The sequence below is a fragment of the Culex pipiens genome, chromosome 2, assembly GCF_016801865.2.
Source record: "Culex pipiens pallens isolate TS chromosome 2, TS_CPP_V2, whole genome shotgun sequence".
Lineage (NCBI taxonomy): Eukaryota > Metazoa > Arthropoda > Insecta > Diptera > Culicidae > Culex > Culex pipiens.
In genome coordinates, this window is record NC_068938.1 from 141,308,357 (window position 1) to 141,324,507 (window position 16,151).

The following is a 16,151-nucleotide window of genomic DNA, read 5'->3' on the forward strand; positions in this document are numbered from 1 at the left end:
TGTTTTTGATTGAATTTGTTTAAAAAAAAAAAACATAGAAAAACTAAATCAAAATACGATTGTTAAATTAGGAGCTTTTGAATGCTCTTTTCCCAGTCAGGATCATATATACCTCAGTTTAGAATTGAATAAAAAGTTCTTGCGACTCAAGTTTTAACTAATTTTAAAATATTGCATCATAGATTGAATTACAGTCGACTCTCTGGTTGTCAATATCCAAGGGACCGTCGAGGAAGAGAAGCATCAGTTTACAGAGCGATGCAAAATGAAGACGCGATTGAAATTTGTTTTTTCTTGCTGACCAGCTATTCTTTATGTAAACTTATGTCAAAAACATAAACAATGACTTTTAAAACCCGCCGTTTGGCATGCAAGATTTTTAAATCCCGCCAAACAAATCCCAGCACACTGGGGGTTGCTGGGGGAAAATCGGAAAAGTCCTTGTCAAAAAATTTGTGTTTTCTTTTGGAACGGTGGTGTTTTTTCGGGGTTCGGTTTTATAACAGGACCGGATTAAACCGGAGAAATGTGGAAAAATTATATTATGAATCCTGATCTCCAAAATGTCTATTGAATGGCATAAACTATAAAAATGGATTTTGTGGCTCCGGATCGGATGATGGAGAATGAATTAATCCACCTAGCCTCTTTCAGCGGAACGAAATGAGCGGAGTGAAATGAAAAAAAAATGTTCGAAGCAGAAGACTAATTTTGTGTACTCTGTTATTGATGAGTAACTTTCAAATTTGCAATTGAAATAAATATGTTTTTTGTTTTGGATGTTGACGAGTACGTTTAAACAAGGATTTCCAGCAAGGCCTCAGACTGGCAAGTAATTATTAATTACTTTTATTTTCAGCTGGTAATTAGGTAATTCTTTAATTACTTAGTAATTCATGGCAATTAGAGTAATTTAAAGTAATTAATTGGTAATTAAAGTAATTTTTGAGTAATTATTGATTATTTTAAATTTTACTTCTTCAAAAACACTATTTACTTTATCAGTCAAACAAATCAAATTATTCGCTCTACAGCGTTGCCTTGGCGTTCTCGATTGCGAGATTCCTACTCGAAACTAGGTGTTCGAAGGCTTGATTGTTGAGGCAATTGCAAACCTCTTTTTACACCTTAGCTTCCATCCACCCCGGAATTCGAACTGACGACCTTTGGATTGTTAGTCCAACTGCCTACCAGCGACTCCACCGAGACAGGACCCAGGGAGACGACTCCTACACCTGGACTGAGCTAACGACCCAATCTTTTAGGTTAGTCCGGGGCCAACATTTACTTCCCTTCCGACGGAAGGCGTGATCAGACAAATCTCGTCTCGAGAAATGCCACGGGGACTGTCTGGGATCGAACCCAGGCCGACTGGGTGAGATGCAATCACGCTTACCTTTACACCACGGTCCCGGCATTATAACAGTATTAATTTCAAATAAGAGTGAAACACGAAGATTAAAATATACTGGTTCTGTATGTGGAAGGCCTTATTCACCATAGTTCTCTCCTTAAACTCTCCTAAAATTTATTTTAATCATGTTCACAGAAAAAAAAATCATGGTAATATTACATCTGGGAAGGGGTACATCTTTTATGTCAGAAAAAAGGTGTAATTTTACCTCTGAAAATGTGTAATTTTACCACTAGAAAGGTGTAATGTCACTTTTTCAGTCTAAATTGAGGTAAAATTACATCATAAAAGAGGTAATATTCAACCTTCCAAATTTACACATTTTTTTACTGTTGTTTATCGAAACTGATAAACAACAAAAGGAAACGCCATGATATATTACCCAGTGAAAAATGTTTTGTGAATCCGAAATCTATTTATTTTTATTTAGTAATTATGAAATTATGTTTCTTTTTTTGCAAGAACTATATTAGAATTGATTAATTTTTAATGCTTTTCCTTCTAATATGCAGTCAAAAAATTTTCATGTTTATGTGGATCAAATATTTAAAACCAAAATGTACTTAACTATCATTGATAAAAACAAAGTTTTCAAGTGATAGCCATTTAAAAATCAATAAAAATAAAAATATATTTTTTCATAATCTGCAGGAATTGACAGTCCTGTAACACCTCTCTATTAAGAGCTATTTCCCCGAAAAATTTCTAAATATTTCTGAGACAAATGTTTCAATGTTAAAAATCAAACTCAGTGAAATTAAAATCGACTAATATTCAGATGCAGAAATTAAATCCAATGTAAATGTCACATTTCACATTATCCGTATTTTCAGTAACGGATTTTTTTAATTTGCTTGAGAAAAAAAAACACGCAAAGTAATGTCAAACCAATGTTTGAAAAACATTTTAAAACTTAACGTTATTTTGATGAATTTCACAACTTTCATGTAGAGCTGCTGCAAACATTTGTCAAAGTTAATGTTTGGCTCAAAAAATCAGGGGACCTTTTTTCAAACAACCTCTATATCTTAATGGCATTCGACTTGCAATAAACTGAAAACAATTTTAAATTATTAATTAATTATTTTAAAATTCATATATTGAAGTAAAACAGTACAGTATTTTTTTTTTGCTTTTATTACAAACACGACTTCAAAAAACGTAAGTCAACTTAAATAATCTTCTTTTGCAATTGATTGATAAGGGTTCGGTTGATTGAAACGTGAAACATAATGGAATTTCGAATCAGCTAATGAACAGGTTAAATTGGCCATAAAACAAATATTATTGAGCTACTTATTTTTTACCTGAAAATGGTAAAGTTAAATAAAATGTCAATTTTATAATAAAATAAAACAATTCCAAATTTCAAACCAATTAATTCGCTGTAGGATATTTTGTAAACATCACCCAAAGTTTCAGCGCCCTCTAGTGGGGGGCATTTTTGACGTTTGATCGCCTATAGCTATTTTCAATAAAAATTGTACGCAAAATTCATAATATCCAGATTGGCACAAAATAAATAAACAGCATATTTTTTTAAATAGCTATCGAATGAGCTATTTATAACACCTAAACTCCCAAGCTCGAGGAAAAGGAGGAATTTCCATACAAATTCCCCCTTTTTCTCGAACTTGGGAGTTTAGATGATAAATTATTTAGTTTAGAACCGTAGAAATGAATACTTAAATTTAAATTAAAAGTTTTTTTTTCGTAGTGAAAAGTAATTAAGTAATTAATGTAATTAATCATTTTTGACCAGTAATTTAAGTAATTAATTGGCAGACTGGCAAGTAATAAACGCTTCTGGAAACCCTTGCGTTTAAATTCGAAATTGTATCGAATTGGATTAGCAATATTTTTTATTTGTCAAAAGTTCGGAAAGTTTTTAAATATGAAATCAATAAAGGTTTGAAATAAAACAAGAAATGTAAGAAAAGAGAACATAGTTTATTTTTATTTTTCTCCTCATTAAATTGTCCAAAGCACTTTTTTTGTCATTCATTTTTCGCTCAAATCAAGTCAGTAAGCAAAATAGCAAATTTCTTTACTCTAAAATGGTCCCATTTCCTCTGCATTGATATCGTTTACTCCGGGGCAAGAATAGAAGAACAGGAAGCGAACAAGTCATGAGAAAAAATAGTTATTTTCCGCCGAGCGTTTGTGGGGCATTGATGATTGGACCAAAGACGGAAGCTCGCGCCTCGTACAGCGCCTTCATCGCGCGCTTCAAGCTGACCAGATCGACCGTGGTCTGATGGTTGTCCTAAACGGGGGTGGCTTCTCCGCCGCACTGTCCTCGTCCTTGTCCAGATCTTCTTCGAGTGTTCGCTAGTCTTCCTTCTCGAGGTTCTTGAAATCCTCCGGAGCCTTCTCCAGCTTTCAATCGATGCTCGAGCTGGGCTTCTTCAGAAAGCTCAACGCTGTGGATTGGTACGACGAAAAGATGGCTCCCAAAGTTAGAATCAGCGGCGTATCCGAGTTGTCCCGCTGTCACACGGCCATCAACTCCCGCAGCTTCGCCTCGTCCAAATAGTCCACCGGTGAGGAATCGCGCTGCTCTTGGTTTGTTTCCTTGTATGAACTGCCGGCACCGGAACCGATCAACAGGCTGGACTTTTTCTTGGCGGCCAACGAGCCGCTGCTTTTACTGATGCCGGCAAACAACGACACGGACACGCGCTGCCGCTGTTGGTGCTCGGTTCACCCCCACAGGACCCCGAAAAAACACCACCACCGAGAGTCGACTGTAATAATTTTTTTGGGGCCATCCCTACGATCAAACAAGCCATTTTGTGTCAATGGTTCATCTATACAATTTTGGCAGCTATTCATACAATAATTGCACGGAAAACCAAGAAAAATCCTAAATTCCATATTTTTATTGAATTTTTTAATATTTTGTTTTAATATGGAACAAAAAACAGCAACTTCTAAGCCAATGAAAAGTAAGGGCATAAATGTTGGCGCCGAATAATGTTTTTTAAAATGGCGTTTGGAGACATTGATGATTGAATTCCTGGTTGATGAAATACACCGAAAAAAAGAAACAAGAAAATTGAAGTTTATTAAGCCTTATCTAAACATTCCCACATTTTCTAATGCCAATTTCTCAGCAACTAATTGTCCAATTTTTAATGACAAACTGAATAAAACAATAAAAATGCCTCTTAAGTTGCGTTTGATTTTAATTTTAATCGAATTGAAATGACAAAATCATTTGTTTGTTTGAATTGCACCTCTCGACGAAATAATTACGGTTGTAACGCAATTAATAATAAAACCCGCCGCTTAATTATTTGCAAACCTCCAAAAAAGGTACGCAGCAAATCAGATTTTCCAATAAATTCAGTCTGCAGCAGGGCTACTATCTTCGGTTGGATTTTAAAATCTTATCAACTAATGCGCAAAAAAAAGTGGGAAGCACGGGATCACCGGTCCCGCAGATTTCGCTGATAAAACTCGATAACGAAAGCCACCGATAATTGTTCGCATTCTTTTAGGAAGGAGATTGACTTGTTTATCCGAGTTTTTTCGGAAGGCGAAAAAAAGGTTACATGCCGTAGCGTACGCGTTCGCAATCTAGATATTTCTTGCACGATGTTCGCGTATAAATGAATTGCTTTATCGCTGGTGGCCAGTTACTCCAAAACATTCACTCGAACCAGCACAACAGCAGAACATAGATTGGGTGATTTTAGGTTTTTGATTGTGGAAATTTTTTGGGTTTTTTTTTGCCAGTGTGAAACAAAATGATCAGTGAGTAGTTTGGGCTGAGGTTAGGTTTTTGGGGATCGTGCTGAAAGTATGATTTCTTGCAGAGTACCTGGTTGCAGTGTGCATCCTCGGGGGGATGCAGTTGGTGAACGCCCAGGTGAATCCCTGCGAGGGAATGGCTAGTGGTTTTGTGGCACATCCTGCGGACTGTACCCGGTACTACTCATGTGTCAACAATGTCGCCTACGAACGTCAGTGTCCCGCGGTGTATCCGATTTTCCGAGCTGATACGCAAATGTGTGACTCGGGAAATCCAGCAGAGTGTGTCACTTGTCCTCCAGCGGGCATCCAGCGGTTCCCGATAACTGGATCTTGTACGCGATTCGTGCTGTGCCTGAATGGAGCTCAACATTTCAGCGAATGCCAGAACGGGTTGGTGTTCGATGCCACCATTAGCCAGTGTAATCTTCCGGAAAATGCTCCGGTATGCCTGGATGCGCAGTGTCCCGCCGTGGATGATCCAGCCAATCCGGTGTTCATCCGTCATCCCACAAACTGTGCGATTTACTTTATCTGCTTGGCTGGCAGTCCCATTGAGCAGACCTGTCCAACGGGAACCGCATTCAACACTGTCACAAACGTTTGCGATAGGGAAACCAGTGTCACGTGCCCGGCGTCTTGGGTAACTTTGCAATAAACTAAGCTATAGATATTGTGGTATTTAACGAATAATTACTACTAAAAGATACAATCTAATGAGGCAATCCCATAAACCCTCCCATTTTAATCCCTTAATCCTTTCCATTCCTTCCCAAGCTACCCAAGGCCAGTTCCTTTATCCTAGCTCCCGAAAAAACTGCTAAAGCCAACGACCGGTGCGCCGGTAGATCGGGCATTTCCTACCTCCCAGATCCGGACAATTGTTCCCGTTACTACATGTGCCTGAACGGTAAAGAGTTCAATGCAGCGTGCAGCTCCGGCTTGATTTTCGACACCATAAGCTCAAAGTGTAGCAAACCGGAAGCGTCCACCTGCGTGCGTGACAATCCCTGCTCAAACGCCGTTGGCGTAGAGTACAAACCCCACCAGACCGACTGTAACGCGTACTACATGTGCATGGGCCAATCGTTGTTCAAGCTGACATGCTCTCCCGGAAACAGCTTCGACGTAACCACCCGAAAGTGTCAATCCCAAGCGAGAGCCACCTGCTACGGGCAGACCGCCCAGAACAACCTTGTCTGCGTTGGCATTTCCGGAGTCGGTTCCGTACCCGATCCTAACGATTGCTCCCGTTACTATCTGTGCATAAACGGACAAGGACACGCCCAACAGTGCGTCCCGGGGCTGATCTTTGACGTCGTAACATCCCAGTGCAACCGTCCGGAGGTTTCCGTCTGCGCCAATGAAGTAGCTTCCCCTCCGACCGCAGCTCCAGCCGTTCAGATCCCACCAGTAACCCCTCCACCCTACGTCCCGGCACCGATTCCAGCTCCAATGCCTGCCCCGATCCCGGCACCCGTCCCCGTTCCCTCGTATCCCGGTACGCCGTACTGCACCCCAGGCCAAGAATACTATCGCTCGCATCCGGACTGTCGAAAATTCTACTGGTGCGTCTATGGAACATTGTACGAGAAGAACTGCCCGCCCAACCAGCACTGGAACCCGGAGCGCGAGTACTGTGACTACGTGTGGAACGCCAGGTGCTCGGCCTATTGATTTGTGAATCAATCCTAAACGTTAGAATTCCCTTCCCGTAATGAGCTTTGTTGGCATTGTCAATACGTGAATAAACTAGAATAGTGAAGCATCCCAAAGCCAAAACAGATTATGACTTAACCAATCCTAGTAATATCATTCAATGCAAATTCAAAAGAAACAATACGCAGATCTGTACAATAAATATCCACGAAACAAGCTATTAAATCTACAATCAATAAATCAAATATAGTCCATTCTAGTTTCTGGTACTAAATCTACGACATTAAGACACAACATTGCGATCAATTAAGAAATTATTTCAAAGGTGATTTTTTTTTAAATTTGGATGTCATAGCTGGAAAAAGTTTTCAAACGACCGTGAAAAAATTAATAATGAAGATTTTGATTTGATATTGGAATTCACCTTGTTTCCTAGACAAAGTCGAAATTTGCACGGAAAGATAACGAAACAACCAAATTCGCAAGTGTCAGTTCGTGATGTCTTCATCAGTCACCGTGATTGGCATGATTGTCAATTAAACGTCATGTAATATGCCAACTGATAAGCTATGGTTTGGTATGGTGACGAATGAAACATCCATATAATTTTATTTTGTTGACTTAATAATTAAAAAGTGATTTTTTCCCATAACCCATGAAGAGTATCGGGGCCGCATTTAAAAGGTGGATTCAGTGGATATTTCTTAACATAATGTTAACATGTCAAGGTTGATCTTAACATTCCATAGGTTGCCTTCCCTAAGGTGTCGTGGAAAGGTCCAGTTTGTGATGATACACTACCTTCCCTGTACTGAGCAATTAGTTTTTACGCCGTGACGTGATTTGACAGCTAGTGTGCACTGTTTACATGGTCTCAGTCGTTCGTTGACGAAATTCCCCGAACAAAATCAACGATCGCATCGAACTGTGCTAAGTCCATATAAACGAGTCAGCGTAATACCTAATTGATGCGAGCCGGGATTCGAACCCGGATCTACCGCTTACGAGGCGGAAGCGTTACCACAGGCTGGCGTGGCTCGGTTGCCTTAGTACACTCAAACCCCGATGGTTTGACACCAACTGTTGTCAAACGAACGGGGTCACTTTTTAGTTTGACACTCCTTTTACACGGAGTTCACACATACTACCAAACATTTGTTTTGATAGTTTACGTGAGCGCCTTGTAAAAAGTGACAGTTCGTCACTTTTTAGTTTGACTTTGACCAACAAATGGGGTACAAACTAAAAAAGTGTCAAACGAAAAAGTGACCAATCACCGAGGGTTGAGTGCAGTGTTAACAATTTCTCGATTTGTACTCTGTATGTTTTTTTTACATTACTTTTTTTTAAACTGAATATACAAAAAGGTCAAATGAAAACTATATTTGCTGATTTGAAGGTCTCGGGACCAAAGAACCAATAGCTGAATTTTTTTTTCTTACATATTTGAGGATGTTTTACGCAACGTATCTGATAATTGTAAATATCCAAAGTTACAGAAACAATAGATTTCGGTACATTAATCGAACTAAAGGTACCATGTTTCTCCATAGAAATAAGTTTCCAGTAGATTTTGCTGGAGAAGCACGGTGCACAGTGGGCTTAAACCGGCAAAATGCGATTTCGTCTACATCTCGGAACGCTGCTAGTTCCCCAAGTCCAAACAAGACGTTTCTTATGTAAAAATAATCCTGTAAATCGTTTGGAGGAGGTTTTATCCTGAGTGGATCATGGAGAACCGAAATATGGCTTGATTTTCACCGGAACATTTATTCCGATGATTTATATGGCTTGATTTTCACCGGAACATTTATTCCGATGATTTTATTATTTTCCTATATCGCCAAATATCGACGAAAAATTTCGCTTTTGACATGACATGATTTATTAAGATCCCTCAAATTAAGACAGTACAGAATTGGCTACAAGAACCATGTTCTGGAACCTGAAAGATTGCTCGGACGGTCCAGTACTTTTGGCGTGTTGCATTTAAAACGCAATTATTTCAACAGAAAAGCCTACTACTAGTGTCCAATTAGTAAATCAATCAAATTCTGACCTACAGTGACCGGTTACAGGTTCCCTGAGGAAAGAATTGGTAATTGGTAAAAAAGGCAAGAGTTTGCTAAAAATGCTGCTTATTAAATTAACTGTGGCTTTTTGGTGAAAGTAAACGCAAATATGTTAAAATGTACCATGCTTCTACAAAATTGCATGGTAGCAATTACGAAATCATTTCTATTCACTCCATAATCGAGGGTTAAATTTACCATACCGTCCTCGACATACTAAAACTGACTGCGTTAATCAGTCAATCCAAGCACGGAATGTTTTTAGCAAAAATACGTCGGTGCGTGTTCTCAATTTAACCCTACAATATGGTAGCAACTACCATGGTTGGGTTTTCAGTGTATGTGTTGATTTTGGAAATCATGAAGTTTGACATGCAATGGACCACCCTAAATCCACAAGGATATACACACACAAAAAATACGGGTCCAATTATTTTTGCTAAAGAACTCCCAAACCAAATTTGAAATAAATTGGAGCACTTTTGATGTGGATCCTGCTGGTTTCACGTAGAATTGCTGATAGTTACTCTTTTTTAACTGTGTTAAGCTGCCGACTACTATTAAACTAAATTATGACGGTACTTTATAAAATACTGAAAAACTAGAACATTCACTCGTTAAAACACGATGTTTGCACATTAACTTTTACTTATTTCCTTGCCATGTCACAATTCTAACCAATCACCTTCACCAATCTGGTGCCGTTCCCGGATAACACTGCACTTCTGTCTTGAACAAACACAGTCCCACAAACATGTCGAAGTAGTGCAGAAATGGACACTGCTGAATCCGTATCACCGAGTCCCGGCAGTAGAAGTAAAGCGAGCAGTCAAAATCGTGAACCCGGAAAGCCGTCCCAAGCTGGGGACACTGCTGGTGTGGTAGCAGGACCGAAACCGTGCCGGAAGTTGGTAATTCTGACGTTACTGGGCCTGTTGTTGTCGGTGCTGTTGTACTCGTTGGACTGTCGTAGCAAATGTAATCTTCATCGCACAGCTCGGTTTTGGGATTGTAATTTTCCTCCTCTCGACACTGCAGCATCGTTGCGAAGCCATTTGAACAGAAATAAAACAGTTTGCACTTTGGTCCAGGCAGGAAAGCCAGTCCTTCCGGAGGACAATTTACGTTGCGAAAAATTGTAAATCCAATGGAAGCTCCAGTTGTGGAGTTGAAAGTGCAACTCGCTGATAGCACCAACAAAATAATTTGGTTATTTTTGGTTAACATTTTCTTTAATAATATCCTTAGGATGCTATGCGATAAGGTTGAAGGCCTAACTTTCTATAAGCCGTTCCTCGAACAGTTTAATGGTTTTATATTTGTTGCGTGTTTCACCCAACCGGTTGTTATCAAAAACAAGGTTCAAATATTCCAGAAATACCTCAATGATTGATTCGACGCGTTCCAGCCAAGTAATTTTTGCACTCAGAAGAATTGCATATTTGGACCTTGATCGATTATGTTAGAAATTGTCTGTGGACAGGTCAAGAGTGTTCAGTGGAAAGTGTTATGAATCAGCGTCGCAAAAATAAAATAGAACATTTAAATTAAATCGTAGATGGAATAAGTGAATTTCAAAAATGAATTAACCTAACTTGTAATATGTGATTTTATTGGTTACAAAAACCTGTTGGTATAAGCTAAGATTAGGTCAATTAGCTATCAAAATACATCAAAACGATATTTTCTGATAGTTTGCAAATCATTTATTTAAAAATATGAGGTTTTCAAAATTGTTTGAATATTGATATCTCTCTCTCGAATATCACAAAATCAACAAAATGTTAAGAAAAAAATCATATTAAATTGGCATGCAACTTCAAAACTCAAAACAAAAAATGTAAGACGTTATCAAAGAATTTTACAAGCACACATTTGCTTGAATGGTTAGGAGGAAGCAGCTAATCAAGATTCGCCTGTCAATATGCAATATCAGCTCAAAAGGTTCGAACAGTTTTATTTGCTTGGCAAACTTTTAATTGATTACAACCTAGACCCTATCGATTTTGACTAAGCAAAATGTTACTTTTTTCTTTAAACTCAATTTGTTGAAATCTTCAAGTTTTTTTTTGCCATTTAGCCATTTTGCCATTTTTATTTTAGATTTTACTATTTTTCCTGCACGTTTTCAATTCAAGGAAAAGCAATCATGTTGGCGTGCCGGGACCGTGGTGTAGGGGTAAGCGTGATTGCCTCTCATCCAGTCGGCCTGGGTTCGATCCCAGACGGTCCCGGTGGCATTTTTCGAGACGAGATTTGTCTGATCACGCCTTCCGTCGGACGGGAAGTAAATGTTGGCCCCGGACTAACCTAAAAAGGTTAGGTCGTTAGCTCACTCCAGGTGTAGGAGTCGTCTCCCTGGGTCCTGCCTCGGTGGAGTCGCTGGTAGGCAGTTGGACTAATAATCCAAAGGTCGTCAGTTCGAATCCCGGGGTGGATGGAAGCGAAGGTGTAAAAAGAGGCTTGCAATTGCCTCAACAATCAAGCCTTCGGACACTTAGTTTCGAGTAGGAATCTCGTAATCGAGAACGCCAAGGCAATGCTGTAGAGCGAATAATTTGATTTTTTTTGGCGTTTTTCAAAATATAAATTCAGGGCCCAATAGACTCCATGAACAGTATGTTTAAAATAAAAAGGGAATTTCATTTTTTTCCTTTTTGATTGATTAGCTAAACTTCATCATCCCGGTACGAGAATCGAACTCACGACATCTGGATTGGAAACCCAGCACGCCGTCAGTCGAAACCCATCCCCTACCGGTCAGTATTCCCAGTGAGCATATTTACTCTTTTAAGGGATCTGACTTTGCCGAGCCAGACAGGAATCAAACCCATCACCTTCCGCTTACAAGGCGAAACCCGTAACCTCACGGCCACGGAAGCCCGGCAAAAAAAAGTTAACTTTTCACAGCTTGTGCTATCAAATGGTTTTCGCTGAGAAAATTTTAAATCGCGTTTTTTAATTATCATGAAGGGTTTGAGTATACACCAAACAAATGTTAGTGATAAAATCTTGATTGAAAGTATCATCTTTGAGAAACAGATTGAACTATTATTTTTCTTAACGAATTGATTAAAATGGGGAATTTTAGGTATTTTCAGAAAACAGACAAACATTTGAACTACAAAGAACTCTCAATTTCAAAATAACAACAGCTTTAGACACTGATTTTACTGGTAAAAAAAAAGTAAAAGTAAAAAATAAATTAAAATACATAGAATGAGTTGCAGAATTTGTGGGTTAAAACATAAGTTTAAATCGTTGCTATTTAAAAAAAAGTAAAACATAACTTTTAAAGTTATTTATTATTTTATTATTATTTTTTAAGTTTTGTACCTATATGCAACCTTTTGTCTAGTTTTGACGTTTTGATGCTGCTGCAGCCTTCACTTGACCCTCGTTTGCCTGCCCTCTGCGCGTCCTCGAGTGTGTTGACGGACTCGAGCTTCAGCTGTCCCCGAAGGTACCGCTGGTCTTGCCCGGTTTCCGGCGCAGGGTTTGTTAATGTAGGGCAGGTCTTCGGGTGTGGCTCGTGGTTCCCGGATGGAGGACTCACGCGACTCAGCCTGAGCGGCTGGTCGCAGATCGTCTACACCGGTAGTGGTTACGATGGACGGGTTGGGGAAACCACTGGCGAGCCACGGGTAGTTCCGGGATATCCGAGTCGCGGATTCCGGCGTTCTGTAGTAAAAACTACGGGGTCCTATGATGAGATGGGGGAACAAGATGGCGGTTACACTGGCGTTGGTTTCGGGGCACGGATCAGGGTTGTTGACGGGTTCGCGGGTTTACCTGGATGTCCTGGGGTGTCTTGCACGGTCCTTCCGTGTCCTCCGTGAAGTCCTTCTCCTTGACGAGTCGCGGCACTTCACTTTATCACGCCGCGGAGCTTTAAGCTTAGCTCGGACGGCTTTCTTCGCGATTGGTACGATACGTACACTTTCCGATACACCGGGCAAATGGACGATCTTCGGCAGGACATGGAACCGCGAACCTCTGATCCGGCGAAGTCCCATATTTCGCCCCATCATCATCATCATCCTTTTCGCCACGGCTACCAATCCTTGTGATCCTCTTCGGCCCTCTGGTGGTGGCTAGCGGCGATACTCCTTCTCATTGGCGATCTCATACGGGGTGGTCGCGCTCGCTCTCCGTGGGTGACACAAACCGAATCGTCTCACTCTCAACGAACACACTCGCTAACCTGCCCCTGTGTCACTGGAATTCACTCACTATACACCCACTGGTTACACCTGTAAAAAATTGGATGTTACTATTGCAAAACAAAACGGATCAGGCTGTTTCTTTTCAATTTACGTTAGAATTCATCCCCGAAACTTATTCTATAGAGTTGACCCAAAAATGTAATAAACAACGAATCTCTATTAGGTTTTACCCAAATATAAGTTTTTGACTCATTTGTTTTCAGTTGTGACGTTGTTCATTTTTCAAACAATTTATTCAACACATTCAGCTCGTCCCCGGAAAACATGTCGCTTGATTCCTCCGAACACATCGTCCCGTGAACATATCAAACTGATCGAATCCACACGACTGCAGACGCTCCACCCCGTCTCGGCAGTAGTAGTACATGGAGCAGTCCTGTTCGTGCATCCGAAAGGCCGTTCCCCGCTCCGGACAGGCCTGATCTGGCGTCAAAACTCGAACGTTTTCCGAGATGGCCGACTCCTGGCACTGGTAGTTCTCCTCACACGATCCACCGTACGGCTCGAGCTGCACCGGGTTGTAGCTCCATCCTGGGCCACATTCCAAGATCACGGGATCATCAGCTCCACAGAAGTAGAACCGATGACACGATCCCATGCTCGCTGTAAATGCTCCTTCCGGGCATTGAATGCCGTTGCAATCGTAGCTCATAGTACACGTGCCGTAGTAAGGATCAAAGTTCGTTCCATCGGGACACGTTTTCAGCTCTTCGGTTCCATTGAGACACAGGAAGAACCCGTTGCACTCCGTTGAAGCTACCAACCGTGAACCGCTCGGTGGACAGATCGCCATTGTTTCTTCACCACAGTGGAAGCATGGGTCACAAAATGCAGTCTCAGGGTCGGGATTGAAGTTCATGTTGCTCGTACATCGCACAGGTATTCGGGCTGAACCTTGTCTCGCGTCAGCTTTACACTGTATAAAGAAATCTTGGCCGCAGCTGTCCCCTGGAACAGCTTCTATGGAACCGGAGCCGCAGTCCAGAATCGTTTCCAACATCCGCCATCCGTTACTGTTTCCTGGCAGAGCGTTGGTGACGTTTGGTGAGGCTTCATTGAGCTGATGAAGGGTTGCGGCTTGTATTCCCAAATATAAGCACATGGAGACAAATCCTTTTAAAAGAGTTGGATGAGTAACTAGTTTGATTGGTATGGTGAAAATTCTTACCAAAGAGTTGCCAGTCCATGGCGCGTTTTTTTCAGCAGGTCAGTTCAGTGAAGACTAATGACACAAAGCTTATGCTTGTTTTACTCTTGCTACGTTTGCTTATCTTGGTATCAAGAGTGGCTTGAAATGATTAGCAAAATTTGATTGATTGCAAAATAATTTGTAAGTTTGTAGGGTTCATGGTTCTCAAAATAGTTTAAAATTAAAAGTTTTTATTAATCTGTCATAATTCATCAACGCTTCCAAATGAAGTTTCATCAGTATAATTTTAATATAATAAATTTAAGAGTTGAATTCGGAATATTTCTGTGCATTGCCCTACAAATTTGTATATCAGCCATTCCCCACGAAAACAGCATGGTTCGACAAAATCGGGTACCAAAAGTTGCGTATTTCAATTACAAAAAATTTGGTACCCTAACATGTATAGGTCATCGCTGAAATTTTTAAGTTATCGCCGTTTTAGTGAAAAAAGTCGATTTTTTCCCGTTTTCGTCATTTTCCCATTTTTGCGCGTGGCGCGTCGAAAAACTCAGTTTTTATTTTCAAAAGATCGTATCTCAGAGTATCGAAAACATAACTTCACCATTTTTTGATATGTAATGTGAAATTTTCAGAGGAATCCGATAAAAATATTTTCAGACATAGGCTTTTTGTTCCCGAGACCTTCAAAACAGCATTTTAAGTTTTCATACGACCTTTTCAAATGTTAAGCTAGATTTTTGAAACTTCTTACTATTTTTCCTAAATAGTCAAACGAATAGTCAAACGACGTAGGTCACCCTAATGGCCAAACAAAAAAATACGGGTCCAATTATATCGGCCAAGGAACCCCCAGAACAATTTTGAGCCCGATCGGAGAACTTTTTTTTCGAATCATGCTGTTTTCGTGGGGAATTGCTGATATATACGATTTGCGTTTGATTTTGATTACGATAAACTTCCGCATTCCTCAACTCGATAGAACAGGATGTTTTTTTTGTGTTTGTTGTTTGTTGTTTGTTGTTTGTTGTTTGTTGTTTGTTGTTTGTTGTTTGTTGTTTGTTGTTTGTTGTTTGTTGTTTGTTGTTTGTTGTTTGTTGTTTGTTGTTTGTTGTTTGTTGTTTGTTGTTTGTTGTTTGTTGTTTGTTGTTTGTTGTTTGTTGTTTGTTGTTTGTTGTTTGTTGTTTGTTGTTTGTTGTTTGTTGTTTGTTGTTTGTTGTTTGTTGTTTGTTGTTTGTTGTTTGTTGTTTGTTGTTTGTTGTTTGTTGTTTGTTGTTTGTTGTTTGTTGTTTGTTGTTTGTTGTTTGTTGTTTGTTGTTTGTTGTTTGTTGTTTGTTGTTTGTTGTTGTTGTTTGTTGTTTGTTGTTTGTTGTTTGTTGTTTGTTGTTTGTTGTTTGTTGTTTGTTGTTTGTTGTTTGTTGTTTGTTGTTTGTTGTTTGTTGTTTGTTGTTGTTGTTTGTTGTTTGTTGTTTGTTGTTTGTTGTTTGTTGTTTGTTGTTTGTTGTTTGTTGTTTGTTGTTTGTTGTTTGTTGTTTGTTGTTTGTTGTTTGTTGTTTGTTGTTTGTTGTTTGTTGTTTGTTGTTTGTTGTTTGTTGTTTGTTGTTTGTTGTTTGTTGTTTGTTGTTTGTTGTTTGTTGTTTGTTGTTTGTTGTTTGTTGTTTGTTGTTTGTTGTTTGTTGTTTGTTGTTTGTTGTTTGTTTTTAAAACCTGATTATCCAATAAAAAGTAGAGCAAAATGCTTTGTACATCTTTATACTTATGCTGCTATCAAAAAATTGCACAATATCATAAAAATCCAAAACCATGAATTAAAGTTAGCAATGGCTTTACTACTCCGGAATACGATTGAATAATTTCCTAGGTTCGGAATGGAC

General features: G+C 39.6%; 2 protein-coding genes across 2 annotated transcripts in view; one reads left to right on the forward strand and one right to left on the reverse strand.

Moving 5' to 3' along the window:
• Positions 1-5,016: 5,016 nt before the first annotated feature.
• LOC120431882 (uncharacterized) overlaps positions 5,017-16,151 on the forward strand; it is a 61,494-nt gene continuing 50,359 nt past the window's right edge. Inside the window, exons 1-3 of the mRNA XM_052707000.1 lie at positions 5,017-5,173; positions 5,236-5,813; positions 5,948-6,833. Coding sequence (XP_052562960.1) covers positions 5,167-5,173; positions 5,236-5,813; positions 5,948-6,833 — 1,471 coding nt within the window. The 5' untranslated portion in view covers positions 5,017-5,166. The remainder of the gene's footprint in view (positions 5,174-5,235; positions 5,814-5,947; positions 6,834-16,151) is intronic.
• LOC128092879 (uncharacterized) lies at positions 13,308-14,408 on the reverse strand. The gene is made up of 2 exons (XM_052707899.1): positions 14,296-14,408; positions 13,308-14,240 (listed from the first exon to the last, which is right to left on the reverse strand). The coding sequence occupies exons 1-2, from the start codon at positions 14,312-14,314 to the stop codon at positions 13,372-13,374; spliced, it is 888 nt and encodes a 295-aa protein (XP_052563859.1). The 5' UTR covers positions 14,315-14,408; the 3' UTR covers positions 13,308-13,371.